General features: G+C 35.8%; 1 protein-coding gene across 25 annotated transcripts in view; it reads right to left on the reverse strand.

Moving 5' to 3' along the window:
- SNAP91 (synaptosome associated protein 91) overlaps positions 1-21,795 on the reverse strand; it is a 164,745-nt gene that overhangs the window by 40,235 nt on the left and 102,715 nt on the right. For 19 of the 25 annotated variants that reach the window (XM_064288632.1, XM_064288618.1, XM_064288600.1 and 16 more), the window contains 5 exons: positions 20,767-20,794; positions 18,034-18,143; positions 15,423-15,541; positions 4,643-4,657; positions 4,327-4,494 (listed from right to left, as the gene is read on the reverse strand). In XM_064288632.1, the coding sequence (XP_064144702.1) occupies positions 4,327-4,494; positions 4,643-4,657; positions 15,423-15,541; positions 18,034-18,143; positions 20,767-20,794 (440 nt within the window). The remainder of the gene's footprint in view (positions 1-4,326; positions 4,495-4,642; positions 4,658-15,422; positions 15,542-18,033; positions 18,144-20,766; positions 20,795-21,795) is intronic. The other 6 variants (XM_064288652.1, XM_064288643.1, XM_064288623.1 and 3 more) reach the window with 2 other exon arrangements.

Below are 21,795 nucleotides of genomic sequence, written 5' to 3' on the forward strand. Positions count from 1 at the left end.
GTAGTTTATGTAGGCCATTTGTCCTTCTTGAGTTTTTAGTTTCCTTCACTCTCCTTTGCTCCAGATGAGAAGAGACCAATACTGGTAACTGAGATGGTCACTCACAAGCTTTTAAGAGCCCAGACTCTACTTTTCAAACTAAGGTGTAGAACGTTATCTTTATGAACTGTGTTATGCCCATGTGCTCTATTATATATATGAATACACATGTAGCACAAATATGTATATACAAATGCCCACAGCTATACCTTTATATGCATGTGCAAGTACTCCTATACGTCCTTCCACACCTATATAGCATACATATCTACCTATGTAACCACTCACAAATTTTCGGTTGCTATTTCTGTTGTTGCATATGTTACAGCATTTACTACAGTTGTTCTTAATTCTTATGTATCCCTCAGTGTCTTCATTTACCTTGGTCATATTGTGTTGACTTCCCCCATATTGTGTACTGCCTTTCCCTTCACCAGAATTAACATGTGTCTATTATCTGGTTTTTATTTTTTTTTTTTTTACTATCTGGTAAGTGTTTCTCCCTCCATCCCCCTCCCATCTCTGGTAACCATCAAAGAATGCTGGTTTCTGTATGTAAATCTGTTCTTGACTTTTTATAAAAGTGGTATCATACAATATTTGTCCTTTTACTCAACATAATGTTCTCCAGATTCATCCATGTTATAAGATGTTTAATGGACTCATCATTATTCTTTGTGGAGTAGTAGTCCATTGTATGTATGTACCACATTTTGTTTACCCATTCATCTGTTGATGGACACTTAGGTTGTTTCCATCTATTTGCTATTGTGAATAATGCTGAAAGGAACATGGGTGTGCCTATGTTTATTTGTGTCACTGCTCTTATTTATTTAGGATATATACCTAGGAGTGGGATTGTTGGATTATGTGTATTTCTATTGTTAGCTTTTTGAGGAAGTACCATGCCATTTTCCATAGTGGTTGTACTATTTTACAATCCCACCAACAGTGTATGAGTTTCAATCTCCCCACAACCTTGTCAGTATTTGTTTTCTGTTTTTTTTTTTTTTTTTGATCAGTGCCATTTTTGCATGGGTGAATTGGTATCTCATTGTAGTTTTAATTCGCATCCCTCTAAAAAAAAATTTTTTTTTTTTTTTTAATGGCTAATGATCATGGGCACCTCTTCATGTATGTTAGCCACCTGAATGTCTTCTTTGGTGAAGTGTCTGTTCATGTCCTTTGCCCACTTTTTGATTGGATTGTCTTTTTGTTTTGAGGTATTGAAGTTTTCTATATGTTTTAGAGATTAGACCCTTGTCAGGTATGCCGTTGCCAAATTTTTTTCCCAGTCTGCAGGTTCTGCTGTTACTCTTTTGAGCTTAAGTATTCCATTTTTTAGGAGGTCCCAGTTATCTAGTTTATCTACTGTTGTTTGTGCATTTTTAGTTATGATTGATAGTGTATTTATGCCACAGATTAGGACTCCTAGCTTTGTCCTTATGTTATCTTTCAGGAACTTCACAGTTTTAGGCTTAACGTTTAGGTCTTTGATCCATTTCGAGTTAGTTTTTGTGTATGGTGTGAAGTATGGATACTGTTTCATTTTCCTGAAAATGGATATCCAGTTTTGCCAGCACCATTTATTAAAGAGACTATCTCTTCCCCATTGAATGTATTTTGACCCTTTGTCAAAGATCAGCTGTCCATAGCTGGATGGATTTACCTCTGGGTTCTCAATTCTGTTCCAGTGGTCACTGTGTCTGTTGTTGTACCAGTACCAGGCTGTTGTGACTACGGTAGCTAGGAAGTTCTGAGATCAGGAAGTATGAGGTCTCCTACTTTGTTCTTCTTGTTCAATAATGCTTTAGCTATTTGGGGCCTCTTTTCTTTCCATACAAAGTTCGCAATTAGTTTTTCCATTTCATTGAAGAATGTTGTTCGGATTTGGATCAGGATTGCATTATACCCATAGGTTGCTTTGGGTGGTACTGATACTTTTACAATGTTAAGTCTTCCAATCCATGAAGATGGTTATGTTTTTCCATTTATGTAGGTCTCTTTTGGTTATTTGCAGTAGTGTTTTGTAGTTTTCCTTGTATAAGTCTTTTACATCCCTCGTTAGATTTATTTGTAGGTATTTTATCCTTTTGGGACCTATTGTAAATGGTACTATCTTCTTGATATCTTTTTGGAGTTCTCCTCATTAGTGCAGAGGAATCCAACTGATTTTTGTATGTTGATTTTATACCCTGCCACTTTGCTGAACCCTTCTATCAGTTCCATAAGTTTAGGTTTTTATTTAAAATCATATTTCTAAGTTATTTCTTATAAAATAAGGAATTAGGGAAAATCATTGAAAGCCATAAAACAGATAATGATGCACGTAGACTATGGAGCGTAGAGGATATAGATTTTATAGCTGTCGGAGGCCAGAGATATTTTACAGAAAAATACAGACCAATAAAAACAAGTGTCCTCAGATTCACAGACAAGCTCACCTTTGCTCATCTTCCAGCAAGATGACTAGAGAGGCTACTGGTGAAATCACAAGGACAGCCTCACTCTCTGATATTACGTTACCCTGATTCTCTGCAATACTAGTCCTTTAAACTTGCATTTAAAGGTAAAAAGAATGCCATTATGAAAATATTTCCAAACATGCAGATTTTTCTGCTTGACAAAGGTAGTCAGTCAAAGCACTAGTAAATGATAAGCACGAACAGCACAATGGCACAAAGAATATTTCAAGGAAGAAAATCTTAGGCCATGAGGGAAGCAAGAAGGCATTGATTAATTTCTAATTAATCTGCTTACAAACGGACTAAAAAACAAAAATCTAGATAGTTACAAGTATAAAAATACTTCAGCACACAATTGTCACTATCCAAGTTTTCCATTTTCCTTGCAATTCTGTTAACACAAGCCTTTAAGAAGCTGTGCACATCCAACACCAAAAACAAACAAAACAATAATAACAAAAAAGGAGGGGATGAGGAAGAAATGGATTTCATAAATTTAAGCTAAAACTAAAACTTTAATTTTTGGCTTCAAAAAATATAGTATAAGTGAAAAACTAGCTTCCTAGAATGGGTGAGTCTTTATAATAAAGTATTTCAGGGTTTGAAAACCACACCCCTCCCCCACTTTTTTACAGGACTCTCCTGTAAAATGAATGGCAGTGCAGCACAGCAGCAGCAAATTCCATGAGTGAAACAGTGTCAGTGATACTGTCTAGTTGACTGCTCCGCGTCTTAGACAATGTTGGCAAACCTGAGATGGGTATGGCACATAGCATGGTGGTGTGTGACAGGACACAAGTGTATGTTCCTATGGGAATGTAGTAACTCCACCAGGGCCTGCCAAGTTTCCCCTTCCCTCTCCATTGTTTGCTTTCTCCAATTTCTTCACCATATTCTTAAAATTTCCTGGGAAAGATGTTATAATGAGGAAACGTAAAATTATGATGACTATTTTTTTATAACACTGTTCCAAGCATGTATTTGATATTACCACATCTCTATGTTTGAACATTAGCAGCCATTCCAAGGGGAATACATAAATAAAATGGCTTCAAACGGCTCATCAGGTCCAGGCATATTGTACTGGCAGAGTCTAGGGTATTTTACTCAAGTCCACAGCTGTAAATCAACGCTGTGTCAGAATTTACATATTCATGGAAAGCATATTTTTAGACAGTCAGTCAAAGACTGACCTAAACCTACTTCCAATCAGAATTTCAACTGCTGATTCAAATGTTCTCTTAAAGTTCCAAAGTCAAAGACGGGTCAAGTAAAAGAACAGGGTAACCTTAAAGTTGAAAACCAAGCAGAACCCTAAACTCTCTTCAAACACCTCCAAATTTGAACTGCTCTTAAATGATTTTTAGTCCTAAATCTTAAGAAGTAATTTAGGCTAGAATTCCCCTCTCATATTCCCCAAATAGTATTCTCCAGGCTAGTTCTAATCTGGTCAAAAACTAAACCTAAATATGAGAGAGAAGTCCAATACCACTTCTATGTATGTACTGAAGGGCAGGAGAATCCCTGAAACAGGAGTTCTAGTAGCAGTTTAAATTCTAACTCAAAAAAAAAAAAGAAGAAAATCAGCTGGGCTTAAAACATTGCAATCTCTGCTCTAAAAAGGCTAAAATTAAGATAAAGTGATGTTTAATGAAGATAAATATATATGAATATACATTTTAAAAGTGCTTAAACGATGTGACATGCTGTTGATTCCGACTCATAGCTGTTACATAATATAAATATTTTAAAGACCTTCACTCACAGGTTATTTTAGCAATCCTGAAAGGGAAATTAAAGAATGGCGATTGGACTAACTAACCTCCAAAGAGATCCACTTCAGCAGTGACAGCAGTAATAGTTGTAGTAGTTGAGGCAGAAGCTGAAGCAGTTGCAGTTTCAGCAGTTGTAGTGGGAGGGGTAGGTTCTGGTGCAAATGGATCTGAGATCTGTGCTTCAGAGGGAACAGGGGGAAGTGCGGCCAAAGAATCTATATTTCACCAGAGACGGAGAGCAAATGGAAGAGAAGAAAAGGAAAGAACAATAGCTACACCAGACTCCAAAAGATCAACATAAGGGCAGTTATTAAGATATGGAAATCTCTCAAAACTGAAGTTTAAAAATAAAGCTTTACTCACCCTCTCCCAAAAGGTCTATCGATGTCCATTATGTGGCAGCATTTGAAGAAATAAGAGCTAAAGCTGAAACATTTAACCATACAATGTCCAAGCAGGGTGAAGCACTAACTGAAGACATTTTAATTTTTATGTACATTTCTAGATCATTTGTAATTTAAAAAATACATGCATTATTTATTATTACCATGGAACTTTTGAGCTGGAAGACATCTTAGGGATCTTCTAGACCAAGCTTCTAATTTACAGATGGGAAAACTGAGGGTGAGGCATGCCTGAACAGCTTTGACAAGCAATTAACTTCTTGGCAAATTCACCATTTCATCTGCTTTGATTGATTTCACTATACTGTAAATGCCAATTCTGAAGAAACTGTCTTTAACTGAACTTTATTTTCTTTATTTGATATGCCACTTAAGTCCGGAATAAAACAAAAAAAACCTCACCATTGGGTTGATTCTGACTCATAGTGACTCTACAGGACAGAGTAGAACTGCCCCATAGGGTTTCCAAGGAGCAGTGGGTAGATTTGAACTGCCGACCTTTTGGTTAGCCTCTGAGCTATTAACCACTGCGCCAGAAGGACTCCAAGTCAGGATGCAGGAATACCAGAGAATAAATGGAGGCTTTATAATAATTGTAGTTTAGATTATAAAACATACTAAATAATAGTCAAAGAATTAAACGTAGTTTAGGAGTTACAAAGAGAATAACCTAAACTAAACTGTTCTTTTCCTGTGTTTCACGTTAGCAGAGTTTTCCAATATAACATATAACCTTCACAAGTATAAACATTATGTTACAACATAGGAGAGAGTTATTTTTAAGATGAATGTGAGAGATTATGCAGCATCAAAATTTTTCAGCCCTTCTGAAGTCAGTATACCATTGGGAGGTTCATGCTTTCTTAGCATACATCAGTGGAGTCACAAGTGGCATTCTAAATAAAAAGCTTAGAGGGTTATTCTTAGCAATACAATGACTTTAGATAAAACATTTCAGAGTGTCCAACGGCATTCTCTATTCTCAGTCCTGTGATATAACTCTGGATTCATATTTAAATTCAGGGATGTCATTGGAAATTTATTTTAACAATGGAAATATTTTACTGGAATTAGGGAGATATTTTTTCAGGGCCTTTAAAACAATATAAGAACTCAGTAAAACCAAACATTGTAGAAAACATTTAAAAACCGAGGAATATTAAGTTTGACAATGAAAATAATAACAATCATTTAACCATATAATTTTCAAATCCAATAAATGTTATATAAAGCACTCTATCCAAAACAAAACAAAACCCATTGCCATTGAGTCGATTCCGACTCATAGCGACCCTAAAGGACAGGGTAGAACTGCCCCATAGGATTTCCAAGGAGCACCTGATGGATTCTAACTGCCGGCCTTTTGGTTAGGACCCGTAGCTTTTAACCACTACGTCACCAGGGCTTCCAAACACTCTATAAAAAACCAAAGCTAACCCACTGCTGTTGAGTTGATTCCGACTCATAGCAGCCCTACAGGGCAGTGTAGAACTGCCTCATAGAGTTTCCAAGGAGTGCCTGGCAGATTGGAACTGCCAACCTGTTGGTTAGCAGCTATAGCGCTTAACCACTATGCTACCAGAGAGAGAGAGAGGGAGAGATAATCACTCTATAGATACTCTAAAATAACCAAGTCTCTTCCTAACCAAATATTACACGTTTCTTAGCAACACTAGAAAATTACAGCATACGGAGTACTTAACGTTTTCTAGATTTTAGAATGTATACCTAATGACTAGCAGGTAAGAAAGTAAAAAATAACGGCCTATGTTAACTTGAGAGCACAGTATTTTCTGTTGTTAGGTGCTCAGTTCTAAACTCCTGAGGCAAAACCTAAGGCACTTCAAGTAATTCCCCAAACCAACAGCATTTGCCTAATACCACTGTTACTCTACAGCCGTGAATACTACAAATGTTAATTAGAAACCAAGAGGGTCTTCAGAAGCCAAAAGGACTTGGTTCATCTCTTCTCCTGGCATCAGTAGTGGTGGAACTCTCACTAGCCCTGCCCTAATCAGTGGCTAGTTCAAGCTGCAATGTAACTTAGCAGAAGGATTAAGAGTTGTATGATTTAACAGTTTCCAGACCTGTTCTTGTCCGTGAAAGTGGATGGGAAATTTATTTCATAATCTGGTAAGTGGGAAAGGAGAAGACTTTAGGTGCACTGGGAAGAAACAGAAATAAAAAGATTTTAAAAAGAAAGAAGTATAAATGATTAAAATATTACCTCCTTGCTTTTGACCTAGTCATTTTGTTCATATGGAGAGTGATGAGACATCCTACAATATAATGGAAAATGGGGTTTTCTAGGAAAATGCACAATGTTTAAGTCTATTCATGGGTAACTGATGTTGGAAAGCTTTTTCCATTCCTGGCTACTACGAGGGTTTAGTCTCCAAAATCTCAGTGTTCCTGATGAAATAAAGTTTATGTCACCTCTTCCTTGTTATAAGCAAAATTTTCTCTACGTAAAAAATTTTTTTAAAAGTTTCTCTTTAGGATGGGAAGATCAGTTATTAAATATACTCAAAACTGCCACTTTAAAAAAGAGATAAAACCACTTGAAAAAAAAAAACGACAGCAGCAGAGTTCAAGTCATTTACAAGTAGCACATAATTGGAGATTTTTAGAAATTGCTAGACAGTAGAGTCTGAATCGATTCAATGGCAACTAACAACAACACGATATTTCACTGTAACTGAGGAAATGAAACTACAACCAAATTAACAAAGAAATCCATATAGTTCACTGAAACACGACTAGAATTTTTAGGTTATTACGAAGACTAAATGTGTTAACACACTAAAGTACTCACCCATACCTGGAACATATCAAATGTTCCATTGTTGTTGTTGTTGTTGTTAGAGGCTTTCGAGTTGGTCCAGCCTCATAGTGACCCAACGTACAACAGAATGAAACACTGCCCAATCCTGCACCATCCTCACAATTACTGCTATGTTTTGAGCCCATTATTGCAGCCACTGTGTCAACCCATTTCATTAAGAATCTACCTTTTTTTTTTGCTGACCCTCTACCAAGCATGACGTCCTTCTCCTTGGATTGGTCTCATATGATAACAGGTCCAAAGTACGTGAGGTGGAGTCTCGCCACCCTCACTTCTAAAGAGAACATTCTGGCTATACTTCTTCCAAAACAGATTTGTCTGTTCTTCTGGGAATCCGTGGTATATTCAATATTCTTCACCAACACAATAATTCAAATAAATCAATTCTTCTTCAGTCTTCCTTATTCATTGTCCAGCTTTTGCATGCATATTAAACCCAAAACCCATTGCCACTGAGTTAATTCAGACTCATATCGACCTTGTAGGACAGAGTAGAACTGCCCCCCAGTTTCCAAGGAGCACCTGGTGGATTCAAACTACTGACCTTTTGGTTAGCAGCTATAGCACTTAACCACTACAACACCAGGATTTAACGATGCATATTAGGCAAGTGAAAACACCATGGCTTGGGTCAGGTGCACCTTAGTCCTCAAAGTGACATCTTTGCTTTTTAACACTAGAAAGAGATTTTTTTTTTTTCAGCAGATTTGCCCCATGCAATATGTCGTTTGATTTCTTGATGGCTGCTTCCATGGGTGTTGACTGTGGATCCAAGTAAAATGAAATCCTTGACAACTTCAATCTTTTCTCTGTTTACCGTGATGTTGCTTATTGATCCACTTGTGAGGGTTTTTGTTTTCTTTATGTTGAGGAGTAATCCATACCGAAGGCTGTAGTCTTTGATCTCATCAATAAGTGCTTCAAGTGCTCTTCACTTTCAGCAAGCAAGGTTGTGTCATCTGCCTATCACACCTTGTTAATGAGTGTTCCTCCAATCCTGATGCCATGTTTGTCATGTAGTCCAGCTTCTCAGATTATTTGCTCTCAGCATACAGATTGAATATGGTGAATGGATACAACCCTGATGCACGCCTTTTCTGATTTTAAACCTGTCAGTATCCCCTTGCTCTGTTCCAACGACTGCCTCTTGGTCTGTGTACAGGTTCCACACGAGCACAATTAAGGGTCCTGGAATTCCCATTTCTCGCAATGTTATCCATAATTTGTTATGATCCACACAGTTGAATGCCTTTGCATAGTTAATAAAACACAAGTAAACATCTTTCTGGTATTCTCTGTTTTCAGCCAAGATTCATCTGACATCAGCATGATATCAGTTACTCCACATCCTCCTCTGAATCCAGCTTGAATTTCTGGCAGTTCTCTGTTGATGTACTACTGCAACTGGTTTTGAATTATCTTCAGTAAAATTCCACTTGCATGTGATTTAATGATACTGTTCAATAATTTCCGTGTTCCATTGGATCACCTTTGGAACAGGCACAAATATAGATCTATTCCAGTCAACTAGTGACTGCTTCCAGTGTTGCATCAATTTTTGAAACATCTCAGTTGGTATTCTGTTAATTCTTGGAGCCTTGTTTTTTGCCAATGCCTTCAGAGCATCTTGGACTTCATTCAGTACTATCAGTTCTTGATCATATGCTACCTCCTGAAAATGACTGAACATTGCCCAATTCTTTTTGGCACAGTGACTGTGTGTATTTTTTACATCTCCTGTTGATGCTTCCTGAGTTGTTCCAATAATTTGTGCATAGAATCTTTCGCTACAGCGACTCCAGGCTTGAATTTTTTCTTTAGTTCTTTCAGCCTGAGAAATGTCAAGCATGTTATTCCCTTTTGGTTTTCTATTTCAGGTCTTTGCACATATCACTGTAATACTTTGTCTTCTTGAGCTGCCCTTAGAAATAGTCTGTTCAGTTCTTTTACATGATCATTTCTTTTTTTCACCTTAGCTACTCTACATTCAAGAGCAAGTTTCAGAGTCTCTTCTGACATTCGTTTTGGTCTTTTCTTTCTTTCCTGTCTTTTTTAATGAGCTTTTGCTTTCTTCATGTATGATGTCCTTGATGTCATCCCCCAACTCATCTGGTCTTTGGTCATTAGTGTTAATGCATCAAATCTATTCTTGAGATAGTCTCTGAATTCAGGTGGGATATACTTAAGGTTGCACTTTGGCTCCCGTGGATTCATTTTAATATTCTTCAGCTTCGGCTTGAACTTGCATTCGAGCAATTGATGGTCTGTCCTGAAGTCAGCCCCTGGCCTTGTTTGGACTGATGATATTGAGCTTCTCCATCTTTTCTTTCCACAGATGTAGTCGGTTTGATTCCTGTGTATTCCATCTGGTGAAGTCCACGTGTATAAAATAGTCACCGTTTACGTTGTTGAAAAAAGGTATTTGCAATGAAGAAGTTGTGGGTCTTGCAAAATTCTATCATGCAATCTCCAGTATCATTTCTATCACCAAGGCCATGTTTTCCAATTACTGATCCTTCTTCATTTCCAACTTCTGCATCCTAATCACCAGTAATTATCTCTGCATCTTGACTGCCTGTTTGATCAATTTCAGACTGCAGAAGTCTTCAATTTCTTCATCTTTGGCCTTAGTGGTTAGTGTGTAAACCTGAATAATAGTCACATTAACTGGTTTTCCTTGTAGGTGTATGGATATTATCCTATTACTGACAGTGCTGTACTTCAGGATAGATCTTGAAATGTCTTTTTGATGATGAATGTGATGCCATTCCTATTCAATCCATCATTCCCAGCATTGTAGGCCGTATGATTGTCAGATTCAAAATGGTCAATGCTAGTTCATTTCAACTCACTAATCCCTAATGATGTCTATCTTTAAGCATTCCATTTTATTTTTGACATCTTCCAATTTTCCTAGATTCATACTTTGTACACTCCACATTCCAATTATTAATGGATGTTTGCAGCTATTTCTTCTCATTTTGACTTGTGCTACATCAGCAAAGGAAGGTCTCGAAAGCTTGACTCCATCCATGTCATTAAGATTGACTCTACTTTGAGGAGGTAGCTCTTCCTCAGTCATATTTTGAGTGCTTTTCAACCTGAGGGGCTCACCTTCCAACACTATACCAATGTTCTGCTGCTATCCATAAAGTTTTCACCAGCTATTTTTTTTTTAGAAATAGATCACCAGGCCTTTCTTCCTAGTCTGTCTTAGTCTGGGAGCTTTGCTGAAAGCTGTCCACCATGGGTATTTGAAATACTGGTGGAATAACTTCCAGTATCACAGCAACATACAAGCCACCACAGTACAACAAAATGACAGACAAGTGGTAGAAATGTTCCATAATGAGAGCTAATAATAATAGCTTGACATCTAAGTCAAGTTGTGATTTCATTACAGGACTGTGAATTTCAAAGCTTTCAAAATCTCCCTATGTGTATGTATGCATGCACATATACAAACACATATACTAAAACAGCCTATAGATACACTCCCCAGATTTTATTAATAAGCAAATGGTGACATGAGCCACAAAAACAGTTTGCGTCGTAGGTAATATACTAAATGGAAACTATTAGAGTCATATAACAACATAATATTAATTACATTTCAAATGCATATTAGCAATTAATTTCAATTCTAATAAAACCCTAGTAGAAACTTTGTGTTTCTGAAAAAGTAGACTATTCAGATCAAGCGTTTTTTTAAAAAAGTTGCATTTTCCCACTCCTAAAATACATACTTTGATTAAAGACCAAAACTACAGCTTTCAATATGGATTACACCTCAACATAAAGAAAACAAGAATTCTCACAAATGGACTAATAGGCAACATCATGAAAATGGAGAAAAGATTGAAGTTGTCAAGGATTTCATTTCATTTGGATCCACAATTCATGCCCATGGAAGCAGCAGTCAAGAAATCAAATGATGTGCTGCATTGGGCAAATCTGCCGAAAAAAAAGTCCTCCTTCAAGCATCAAAAACCAAAGATGTCACCTTGAGGGCTAAGGTACACCTGACCCAAGTCAAGGTATTTTCAAACGCCTAATAGGCATGTGAAAGCTGGACAATGAAGAAGGAAGACCAAAGAAGAACTGATGCCTTTGAATTATGATGTTGGTGAAGAATACTGAATGTACCATGGATTCCCAGAAGAATGAACAAATCTTTCTCGGAAGAAGTACAGCCAGGATGCTCCTTCTTAGAAGCAAGGTTGGCCAGACTTCATTTTGCATGCTTTAGACATGTTATCTGAAGGGACCAGTCCCTGGAGAAGGACATCATGCTAGGTAAAGTAGAGGGTCAGTGAAAAAGAGGAAGAACCTCAATGAGATGGATTGACACAGTGGCTGCAGCAATGGGCTCAAACATAGCAATGATTGTGGGGATGGCCCAGGATGGGGCAGCTTACCGTTTTGTTGTACGTGTGGTCACTATGAGTCAGAACCGACTCTACAGCATCTAACAACAATTAACAAGATATACAGGGCACACAGAGACTCACGTATTTGTGCTTCTGAAAGATGAATTTATTATGAAATAAAGAACACCTTCTCTTTCGTGGGGCCACAGGTGGGGATTTAAAAAATGCCCTATGCTCTTTTAGTCAAATGAGCTCATTATTAGCCCACAGAAATACCAAATCTTATATGTATCACTTAAGTTTAACTTACTAAAACATGAATTTGCTAAAATTTGCTGCTTTACACCAACAGGAAAACAAACTGTCATTTACACTAACCCAGTCATTTACACTATGTCTCTTAAAATGGAAATATTTATCAGAACCTGTAATCCCCAAGAGAAACATAAAGTGGCCATAGTCCCTAGATAATGAAAGCCTTTTTTAAATTATCAATATGGCCAAATAAAAACATCTACAGTAAATAAGTTTAAAGACTTTTAGAGCTTGCATTTTTCTATCTAGTTATACCAAATTCAAATATGCTTTAATAGAAGTGATTTGATTTTATCAAACAAAACTGAGAAAGTGATTTTTTTTTTTCAATCAAATGAGCCAAAATGTATTTGATACAATTTGGCATTATCTTCAACCACCACTGCATATCTACAGAATAAGTGTAAACAGAAGGTAACTATTACATTAAGAGTTTCCAATTTCATATTGTGAACACTTACTTTAACTACTTAAGGTTTACAATTTTTACTATTTTGCTTTAGGAACTGAAGAATTTGTTAGTATTAATTTTTCCCCAAACTGACATTCCCATTGCTATGAAATTCTGCAGTTGTAGATATTTTTTTGAGACAGAAGACTAACGCTATATAATCATTAGAAGGCAACCATCAGGTCTTCAGTCAAAGCTTTCACTAGCCTGTAAGGTGCCTTTGTGATAATTATTTTAAAAAGTGCTTCCTCTGAGTGGACAAATTCGAATGAAAAAAGCACTTCTTCCTCGAGGATAAAAAGAAGAGCTCTCAGCTTGGCTAGCAGAATTCAGGCTAGAGTTGAGCCCCTCTCACCTGCCTTTGAGCAATGTACAAACTGTATATCCATACTGGACAGCCCTGGCTAAAACTGCAGTATTTCTTTTATAACTAATAATATATCAATGTTTCAATCATCAGCAGTTACTTATATCTAACAAGACTGACATGTATACTAAGAAAATTGGTTATTATAACCTATTCTTTACAACATTATGGGATTAGCAAGAAGTACTTAGAGATAAAATTGAATAACAATGTTAAACTGCAATTTAAAAAAAGGATTTCACCTAGCTTTTTTTCTTTTTATTCATTTGGCATTCTTTTTGTGGCAGAAGTTTAAAAAAAAAAAAAAAGATGAAGACAAAATTTTTCTACAATTTCACACCAGGGAATGAGAGAGGACATTTTACTGTTTATTCATTAAAGTTCTAACTAAATCACTCAATGTTTGATGAGTTTTAAAAATTATAAAGTGTGAAATAAAGCTGATTTAAATACTTGAAGAGACCTAAGGAGTTAATACATTCTTATAAAATGGAAAAAATTTGTTTTGTATAACCCTGCAAATTTACAATTAAAACTAAATTTTAAATAACAAAAGTTCTATAAAAGTCATTTATATTAATGACTGAGAAAGTCTTATTTAAGGATATGGACTTGAAACACCTTTAAATAAGATAGAAAAAAAATACGTTATATAAAGTACTGTGGTAATAAAAATAAATTATTAGCAAACTGAAATAATCAAACATTTTAAAAAGATGAAGCTCAGAACAAAAACACGAGAACCATAAGAATGCCCTTATGAAATCTCTTCCTTTAACAACTGAAACTTAACAAAGTTAAATGAAGCTGAAAGAACAATTTTATTTTTATAAATTCATAGTTGTAGTTTTAAGGGTTGACCATTTCAACATAGTAAAAAAAAAAAATAGAATGGGTTAAATACTTAAAACAGAAAAGCACCAAAATTTTAAATGCTTATGTTTGTTGTTAGCAGCTTTTTTTCAGAACTTGTTATCTTTCTGTTCATTTTGTTAACAACAACAACAAAAACCTAGAAAATAAAATCAAGAGGTTACAGCACGTACTCTGGATGTCATCCTGACATGTTGTTTAACAAGTCCACCCACGGATTACTATCTAGGGGAATGCAGCATCATTTAACTTTGCTGTTTACTGCTACTGAAGGACTCAGATTTTGAAATAATTAAGTTATAGATTTTATCTTCTAGAGATGAAAATAATTTCTGCCTGGGAGATTATGATTTTTATTGCCCTGCAGGGCATTGATCAGTTTTGTGTCTAACCTAGACACCTTGCGCTAACACCCCTTTTCAAACGTCTATAAAAATACTCCATTCCTCAAGATGCTCTTTGAACCAGCTTGAGCATCTTACTGGCTTCCTCATTAAAGAGCTACTAAGTCTTTTATCTTTGCCGCTTCTAAAGTTGTAAGAACTTTCAGTAAGTATGTTTTTAACTTACTGAAATTTTCATTTTGATACTCTGATGCAGTAGGGCAAGGTGTTTAGAACCAACTCTTGTGCAGCTATAAGAATTACGCAGCAATTAATTTATATATCAGTATTAAATATGCTTTTTATAATGAAATATTTATAAAAGTTTGATTTTTTTGAGATCCATAAATCAAATGGGAATCAAATCCTTAGATGTGACTCCTCTCAATCAGTTTAATATGGATTCTTTCTGACACAATTAAGAATCTATACAGGATTTTAATTGCTTAAAGCCAAATACAAAGTCAATAAAGCCAATTCAGGTCTAAAGGAATCCATTGAGTGGGCAATGTCTGAGTAAATCAGAAATGCTGCCTGAGTACAATGTAAGTTCACGAGCACACTCAATGCTCTAAGAACTGAATCTCTGGAGAGCAATTACTAAAAATAATCAGAATTTTAGGATAGTAAAGGAAAATGCTTCCTTTGTTCCAACTTTCCAAATAAAAACTATATTGTTAGTTGCTGTCAAGTTGATTCCAACTTACAGGGATCCCATGTGTGCAGGGTAGAACTGCTCCATAGGGTTTTCAAAGTTGTGAATTCTGACTGTATTATAGGTACTTTCTCTGTTGGTCTCTCTTTCTGTTTCTCTCTCTCAACATATGTTTCAGTCAATAGGTGCTCTACTTAATACTTTCCCTCCAAGTGTTTAACACTATTTTGAGTAATCAGGAAGGTCAAGATAACAAAACCTGAATAAAAACATTTATGGGAAATTTTTTTCTTTTCTTCTATTTTCTAAATTTTTTGTATGGACAAAATTTTCTATGTTGAGATGAATTTATTTATACACCAGAGAATACTTACACTACAATGAATGAGTAATCACTAAGTCATCCTTTTTTCTAAATTAGATTACAATTTAAATAAAATGAATAGAAAAAAAGTAGCACCACTGTCTAATTGCGCTCACCTCCCCATGCAGTGGCTCCTCCAGAAGGTGGCGGTGGTGCTGGTGCCGCGGCTGCTGCTGCCCCTCCAGGGGAAAAGTCTGGCTGGAGGTCAAGGAGATCACTAGATGGTTTAGAAGTGCTGAAAGGAAAGTACAGCCTCAAAATCAGATTTTTGAAATTTTATAATGTAATGATGCATTAAAATAATGACTTACGTAGAAAAAAAAAAGGCAAGGATTTTGGATATTTAAAATCAAATAAAAGAATAATATTTCAGAAAGTATGGCACCAAGTAACCAAATGTACTTGTATACCGAAAACTTTTTTGTACAGAGTCAGATGGTAAATATTTCAGGCTTTATGGGCTAGAGGTCTCTATCATCACCTGACTCTGCTACTGTAACACAAAATCAGACATAGATAACATGTAAGCAAATGCACATGCCTTTGTTCTAATTAAACTTTATTTGCAAAAACAGAGGGCAAGATTTGGCCCATGGGCTGCAGTTTGCTGACCGCCGCTCTATAGACAATAATGAAGTTAAATTACACTTCAAGGAATGGGTCACTCAACAAATCATACAGCAGAAATTAAAAGGGAAAACTTAAATACTACAAAGGAAGGGGATATTTCATTAAATATGCTGTATCTTTTATTTTGGGTAGCTTTTAAAATGCAGGTTATGAAGAAAGGTATCGAAGCCCTGGTGGCACGGTGGTTAAGAACTCTACTGCTAATCAAAAGGTTGGCAGTTTGGATCCACCAGCTGCTCCCTGGAAACCCAATGGGGCACTTCTACTCTGACCTACAGGGTTGCTATGAGTCAGAATCGACTTGATGGCAATGAGTTTTATTAAAGGTATTAGTGTAAGAGGATTATGGGTAATTTTTTTCCTTTTTTATATTTTCTAAATTTATTTTATATGGAAAAAATTCATGTCATGAGATGATTTTATTTATAAATCAGAGAACACTTTTCTAAAATAAATACTTAATCACTAATTTATCCTTTATATAAATCAGATTACAATATATCACATTTGCCTGCAAGAAGTCTTGCAAAAATAAGTTCTGTATTTTTTTATTCTTATTCAATTGGGGTTGTGCTTTTGTAAATGTCTTCATTTACAGAAGTTCCAAGGAGGGGCCTAGCTAGAGCCTTCAAAATGTGGTCCCCCAAACAACAGTTACTCAAAGTGTGGTCCCCAAACCAGCAGCATCCTGGGACCTTATTTGACACGCAGAATCTCAGGCCTACCCTATATCGACTAAATCAGAATCTTAATTTTAACAAAACCCCCAGATGTTTCATATGTACACTCAGGTTTGAGAGGCAGTGGCCTAAAGGTTAATAGATCAGGTATCAAGTCATTAGGGTCCCAGGTTCCTCAACCCTCCTCATAAACAGCAGTTCCATCTTTATTTTATTTTTTTATTGGGTTTCCAAGTAACTCTTTGGAAGAACGGATTTTGTTGCTTTTTTTGAAAGTCTGATAACCCCTGAAAGCATTGCCTAGTTTTGATGTCCATTTATCACTACAACTAGTCTGAGTAAGAGAATATGAAGACACACTTATTATTAAGTCTGGAATCAAAGCTTTTATAAGAAGCAATTTATCTTAGTATAGCAGCAAAAAGGATTTGGTTTTACCAAGCATGCTATTATAAAAAGCAGAAATAAGTAAGCAGAGGGTAATGCACACAGTTAACAAGGGTACGATACTTAGATTTGGTGCGTATGTCAAAACTCAATCATCCAAATATAGGACATTTATAATCAGAGCGACAAATATGACAAAATGATACTAGAATCCTCTCAAGGCAAAAGAACCATGGAATTGACTCAAAATTACTATTTAAGGAAGTGACCCTATGAGTTAGGGCTTCCTTTTTAGGAAGCCCTGAGATTTTACAGTATGTTGTCATTCCTGCTGTCATCTAGTGACTCACAGAAACCCCCATGCACAATGGGACTGTGATCCACAGGACTTTACGTTGATCAGCAGGCCTTTCCTTCCCAGTCTGTCTTAGTCTGGAAGCTCTGTTGAGACCTGTTCAGCATCACAGCTACATGCAAACCAAGCATTGGCTAGGAATCAAACCCAGGTCTCCCACACATAAGGTGAGAATTCTACCACTGGACCACCACTGCCCTCAACCTCTAGGTGCTATAAGAAAAGATTAGGAACACCCCGGACGTTTCTTCTTACCAGCAGAGTCTGAGTTCCTCACACATATCAGCTAATTGGCCTACAGCTGCAACTTTTTTTTTCCTTAAAGCACTTCAAGACACCTTTTAAGTTTCCCACAAGAAATTAATTTTAGAAAACATTTTCCATAGCAGCCACTTCCAACAGAATCTCAAGTGTGTGCATCACTCTTCCACTTCCTTTTGCAAGCAGCAGGGTGATTTGCACCGCTTAGGTCTTTTGAATGCTTCGACAGGTACAGCCCTAAGTATCTGCATATGGTGTGAAAGAACTTACTCTGTGTACCAAAAATAACCCCAAATATCATAGGTTACTAAGACTAGGTTTTGTTTTGTAATCATTTGGGTACAATAAATGAGAATAAAATAAAGGCCTAATCAAAATATTAATAAACAGTTCACTGAACACTCTTTAACTAACCTGACTGGGGCAGCCGCAGATGCAGTTGCAAATAAATCAACCGGTGGGGATGTGTCAACAGTTTTAGCTGGTGTAGAATTAGGAGACGTAACAGTTGTGGCTGGAGAAGACTGAAAGTGAAGATGCACAACACGTTCTAGTCAAATACGACTCCACAGGACACAGATCAACAGGACTTCCATTTTTCAGGCCTGTGACATTTCCAGCAACTGTCTGCTAACTCCTCGTGGGAGGAAAAACTCAAGAAAATTCGGAATTGAAAATTTTAATAATCAATATTGGATAAAACATGTCTCAGATTTTAAAAGTTAAATGTAATTTATATAACATTATGATAAAAAATATTTGGCCTAACATTTTAACAACTTCTAATCATATATTTAAAATCAAAGCTAAATTTATTCTCTAAATGTAAAATTAGTGGGAAAGATTTTCTGAGTTGTAAAAATTTTTCAACGTTATCAATTTTAATAATTGCAGGAAAACCCAGGCCATTCTTTTTTCTACTCATCCTAAACAGACTTATATGAAGTCTTCTCAGATGCCTTTAAAACTCCAGAACTCTAACTTACAAAATAGTTGGCAAACAGCGAAGAACTATTTACAAACAAGATACAAGTCACTGAAAGCTTGAGGATATCGTGAATATATTCTATCACTAATATAACATAGATCAAACTTAAAAAAAAAAGGAATATAGTCTATATATTTATTTTCATGGACTGGCTTATTTTTAAGAAGAGGTGTTAATAATCAGCTAATATATTAAAAAAAATAAGCATCTTATTTATTAACTATCCAATTATGCTTTACCTGGTGCCTTTATTCACCATGTATTCATGAGAACTACTGATAAAATATCTCAAGAGTCTACCAATATATAGCTCTCTAAGTGAAAATGACATATATCAGCAATAAAATACACGAAGACCAAGGCCAAGCAAGAGCTATGAGATACTGTCATATGGACATCTAACTTCAAATAGACCAAAAGGAAGTTTTCAAAGAATAATTTAAGAAAAAGGGCTGAGGACATAAGAAATTTATAAGAATTTTCAGATTTAAGTAGTATTTGTCTAATGTACACTTGTCCAAGAATATAACTAATCAAGAAGTCAAAATTCAGTAGCTACACAAGTGCCAAGCATTGAGCACTTCAATAAAGAAAAACACATGAATAATATGGATATTGTTCTGGCTAATTTGAGCCGATTCCAACTCACAGCAACCCTACAGGACAGGGTAGAACTGCCTCATAGAGTTTCCTAGGCTGTAATCTTTACGGGAGTGGTACACCAGGACCTTTCTCCTGAGGAGCGGCTGGTGGGTTTGAACCTCTAACCTTTCAGTTAGCAGCCAAGTGCTCAACCATTGTACAGCCAAGGCTCCTATTATAGATATTACTGCTCAGAAAATGTCAACTGAAGCCTGTCTCTTCAACTAAAAATTCAAATTTTCCAGCTGGAAAACTGAAGATTATTTACGTAATGAATAGAAATGGTAACTAATTAATCTGCATGTCATCTCTGGACACACAACTTCACTTAGTTTTTTTTTTCTGTTTTTAACTAATGTACCTAAATATGCTTACAAAATGATGTTGATGAAACAACACTGAGAACTTAACGGCAGTAATAAATACTACCAACAAAAAAGCAGACATGAAAGTCTACAAAAGCCCATTAAAAACTGCCTTGTACAAACGCATAAAGTTTATTCGTGTTTACTGGGGCTGAGGAGTGGGAGTAATGGGAAGTTATTACTTAAGGGGCACTGAGTTTCTGTTTAGGATGATGAAAAACATTTGGAAATGGATAGTTGAAACGGTTGCACAACATGGTGAATGTAATTAACATCACTGAATTGCACACTTATAAATGGTTAAAATGGCAAATATTTTGTTGCATATTATTTTACCACAAAAAAATAAAAAAAGGAAAACTGCCTTGTAACAAGCTCTGAGGAGATGTGAGAGCTAGGAAAACAGAACCAACATAATTTTGTTATTACAGAAACAAAAATTCCGTAAAATTTGATTTGGCTACAATGTAGAAATACACTAAAGATGCCACAATTTTGTCACAGTCTACTCAACAGTCATATGTTGGAATTCCACATAGATGTAATGGGTTTTAAAAGCTGGTTTTGTGTCAGAATCACTGGGGAGCTGTTGGTTTGATTTGATTTGATTTCATTGCTTTTTGAGCTCCCTGAGGGAATCTCATGCAGCCGGCCAGGCAGTGGCACAGTGCATGGGTGTCTGGGAACCATGAGTGCAGTCATAACGATATCCTGAATGTAATGACAGCAATTAAATGATGGAAATTGGTCAAAGAGGAAAAAGCACATTTATTACAGTTTGGCCTGGAAAATATAATGATACATGTAAGTTACAGATCTACAGAAGTAAATACTCTTCTCACGATAGCTCTAATCCTGTTCCTTCAACAGGAAGGTGATGGAGTTATTAAAATTATGATAGAAGACTGTCTAAAGAACATGCTTGTTGATAGACACCTAACAACAATTGAATGCTCTACCAATATGACATGCATAATATCACCATCCTTCCTTATCTCATAGGGCTAAGGTTCAGTGTACGTTAAAGTGCTTTGACACCAGGAAAACATCATACTAATCCATTCACTTTCAGTCACACTATGAATGAATGAGGGCTTTGTTATGTTACCTTGCACTAAGAAACTAATATGAAGTGAATATATAGAAACTTACCTTACTTAAGGGAGAGGGAGCACCAGATCTAAAAGGTAATACAAAAAAATTAAAATTGAATATACACAAATACATTTCTGGATGCATTTAAATTTGATAATATCATCTGGTCAGGCATTAACTTTTTTTGCATGGACACTTTTAGTAATGGCTAAACTATTTTAAAACTTTACTTTTTATCTTTTACTCAGATATGGCATCTTCTTCCAATCTTCTACCCATATGATTTCTAGTACTATAAATTCTTAAATTCAGAATTATTTTTCATATCCCTAGCAATACAATTCTTCTTCAAATCTATTCTCATTTTCTATGTTTAACAAAAATAAACTAAGTTTTTTTTTAAGTTTTGCCAAGATTTAGGAAAAAAGTTATGCTTTATAGAATAAAAAACCCTTTGGTTTATTATTTTTTAAAGTTAGAAAACCCTTTAAGGCTAAAGCACATCGTGATTCATTTAATTATAATTGTTATGCATAAAAGAAGTACTAAAATTAAAAAAAACGATCCCTATGAGCCCTGTGCCTGAAATATGTCCCAATTTCCATATTTCTATTCCCGAAGTTTGGCTGGTTTTTTACACAGTTACAATGAAAACTCTCTAGGAAAAAAATTCCCATTGTTCTGTCATTATTAGTGGCTGCCTGCAAAATGCAAACAAACAAAAATGCCTAGTAACCTCCATACTTGCTTCTGAAGGAGTGAGTGAAACTCAGGAAGGAGTAGCTTTTTTAGTCAGAGCACTGGTAGCATTGCCTATCATATACCATTTCTAGCAAATCATAAACACCATTCAGAAACAACTGCCTGAACAGCTCACGTTTTCCTACCTGAACTGGTGAACTGATAACAAAACAAAATAAGGATGCGTTATTGTCTGGATCTTACAGGATGGCAGGAATCGCTTTCTACTGAGATAGAGTGAAAATATCACATATAGCAGTAGTAAAGCAAAATTAGCAGAGATTTTGTAACTGGAATTTTGTACAGTATCAATTTTTGTTTTCTTGGACATAGCTGAAGAAATTT

The sequence above is a fragment of the Loxodonta africana genome, chromosome 1, assembly GCF_030014295.1.
Source record: "Loxodonta africana isolate mLoxAfr1 chromosome 1, mLoxAfr1.hap2, whole genome shotgun sequence".
NCBI classification, from domain to species: Eukaryota; Metazoa; Chordata; class Mammalia; order Proboscidea; family Elephantidae; genus Loxodonta; species Loxodonta africana.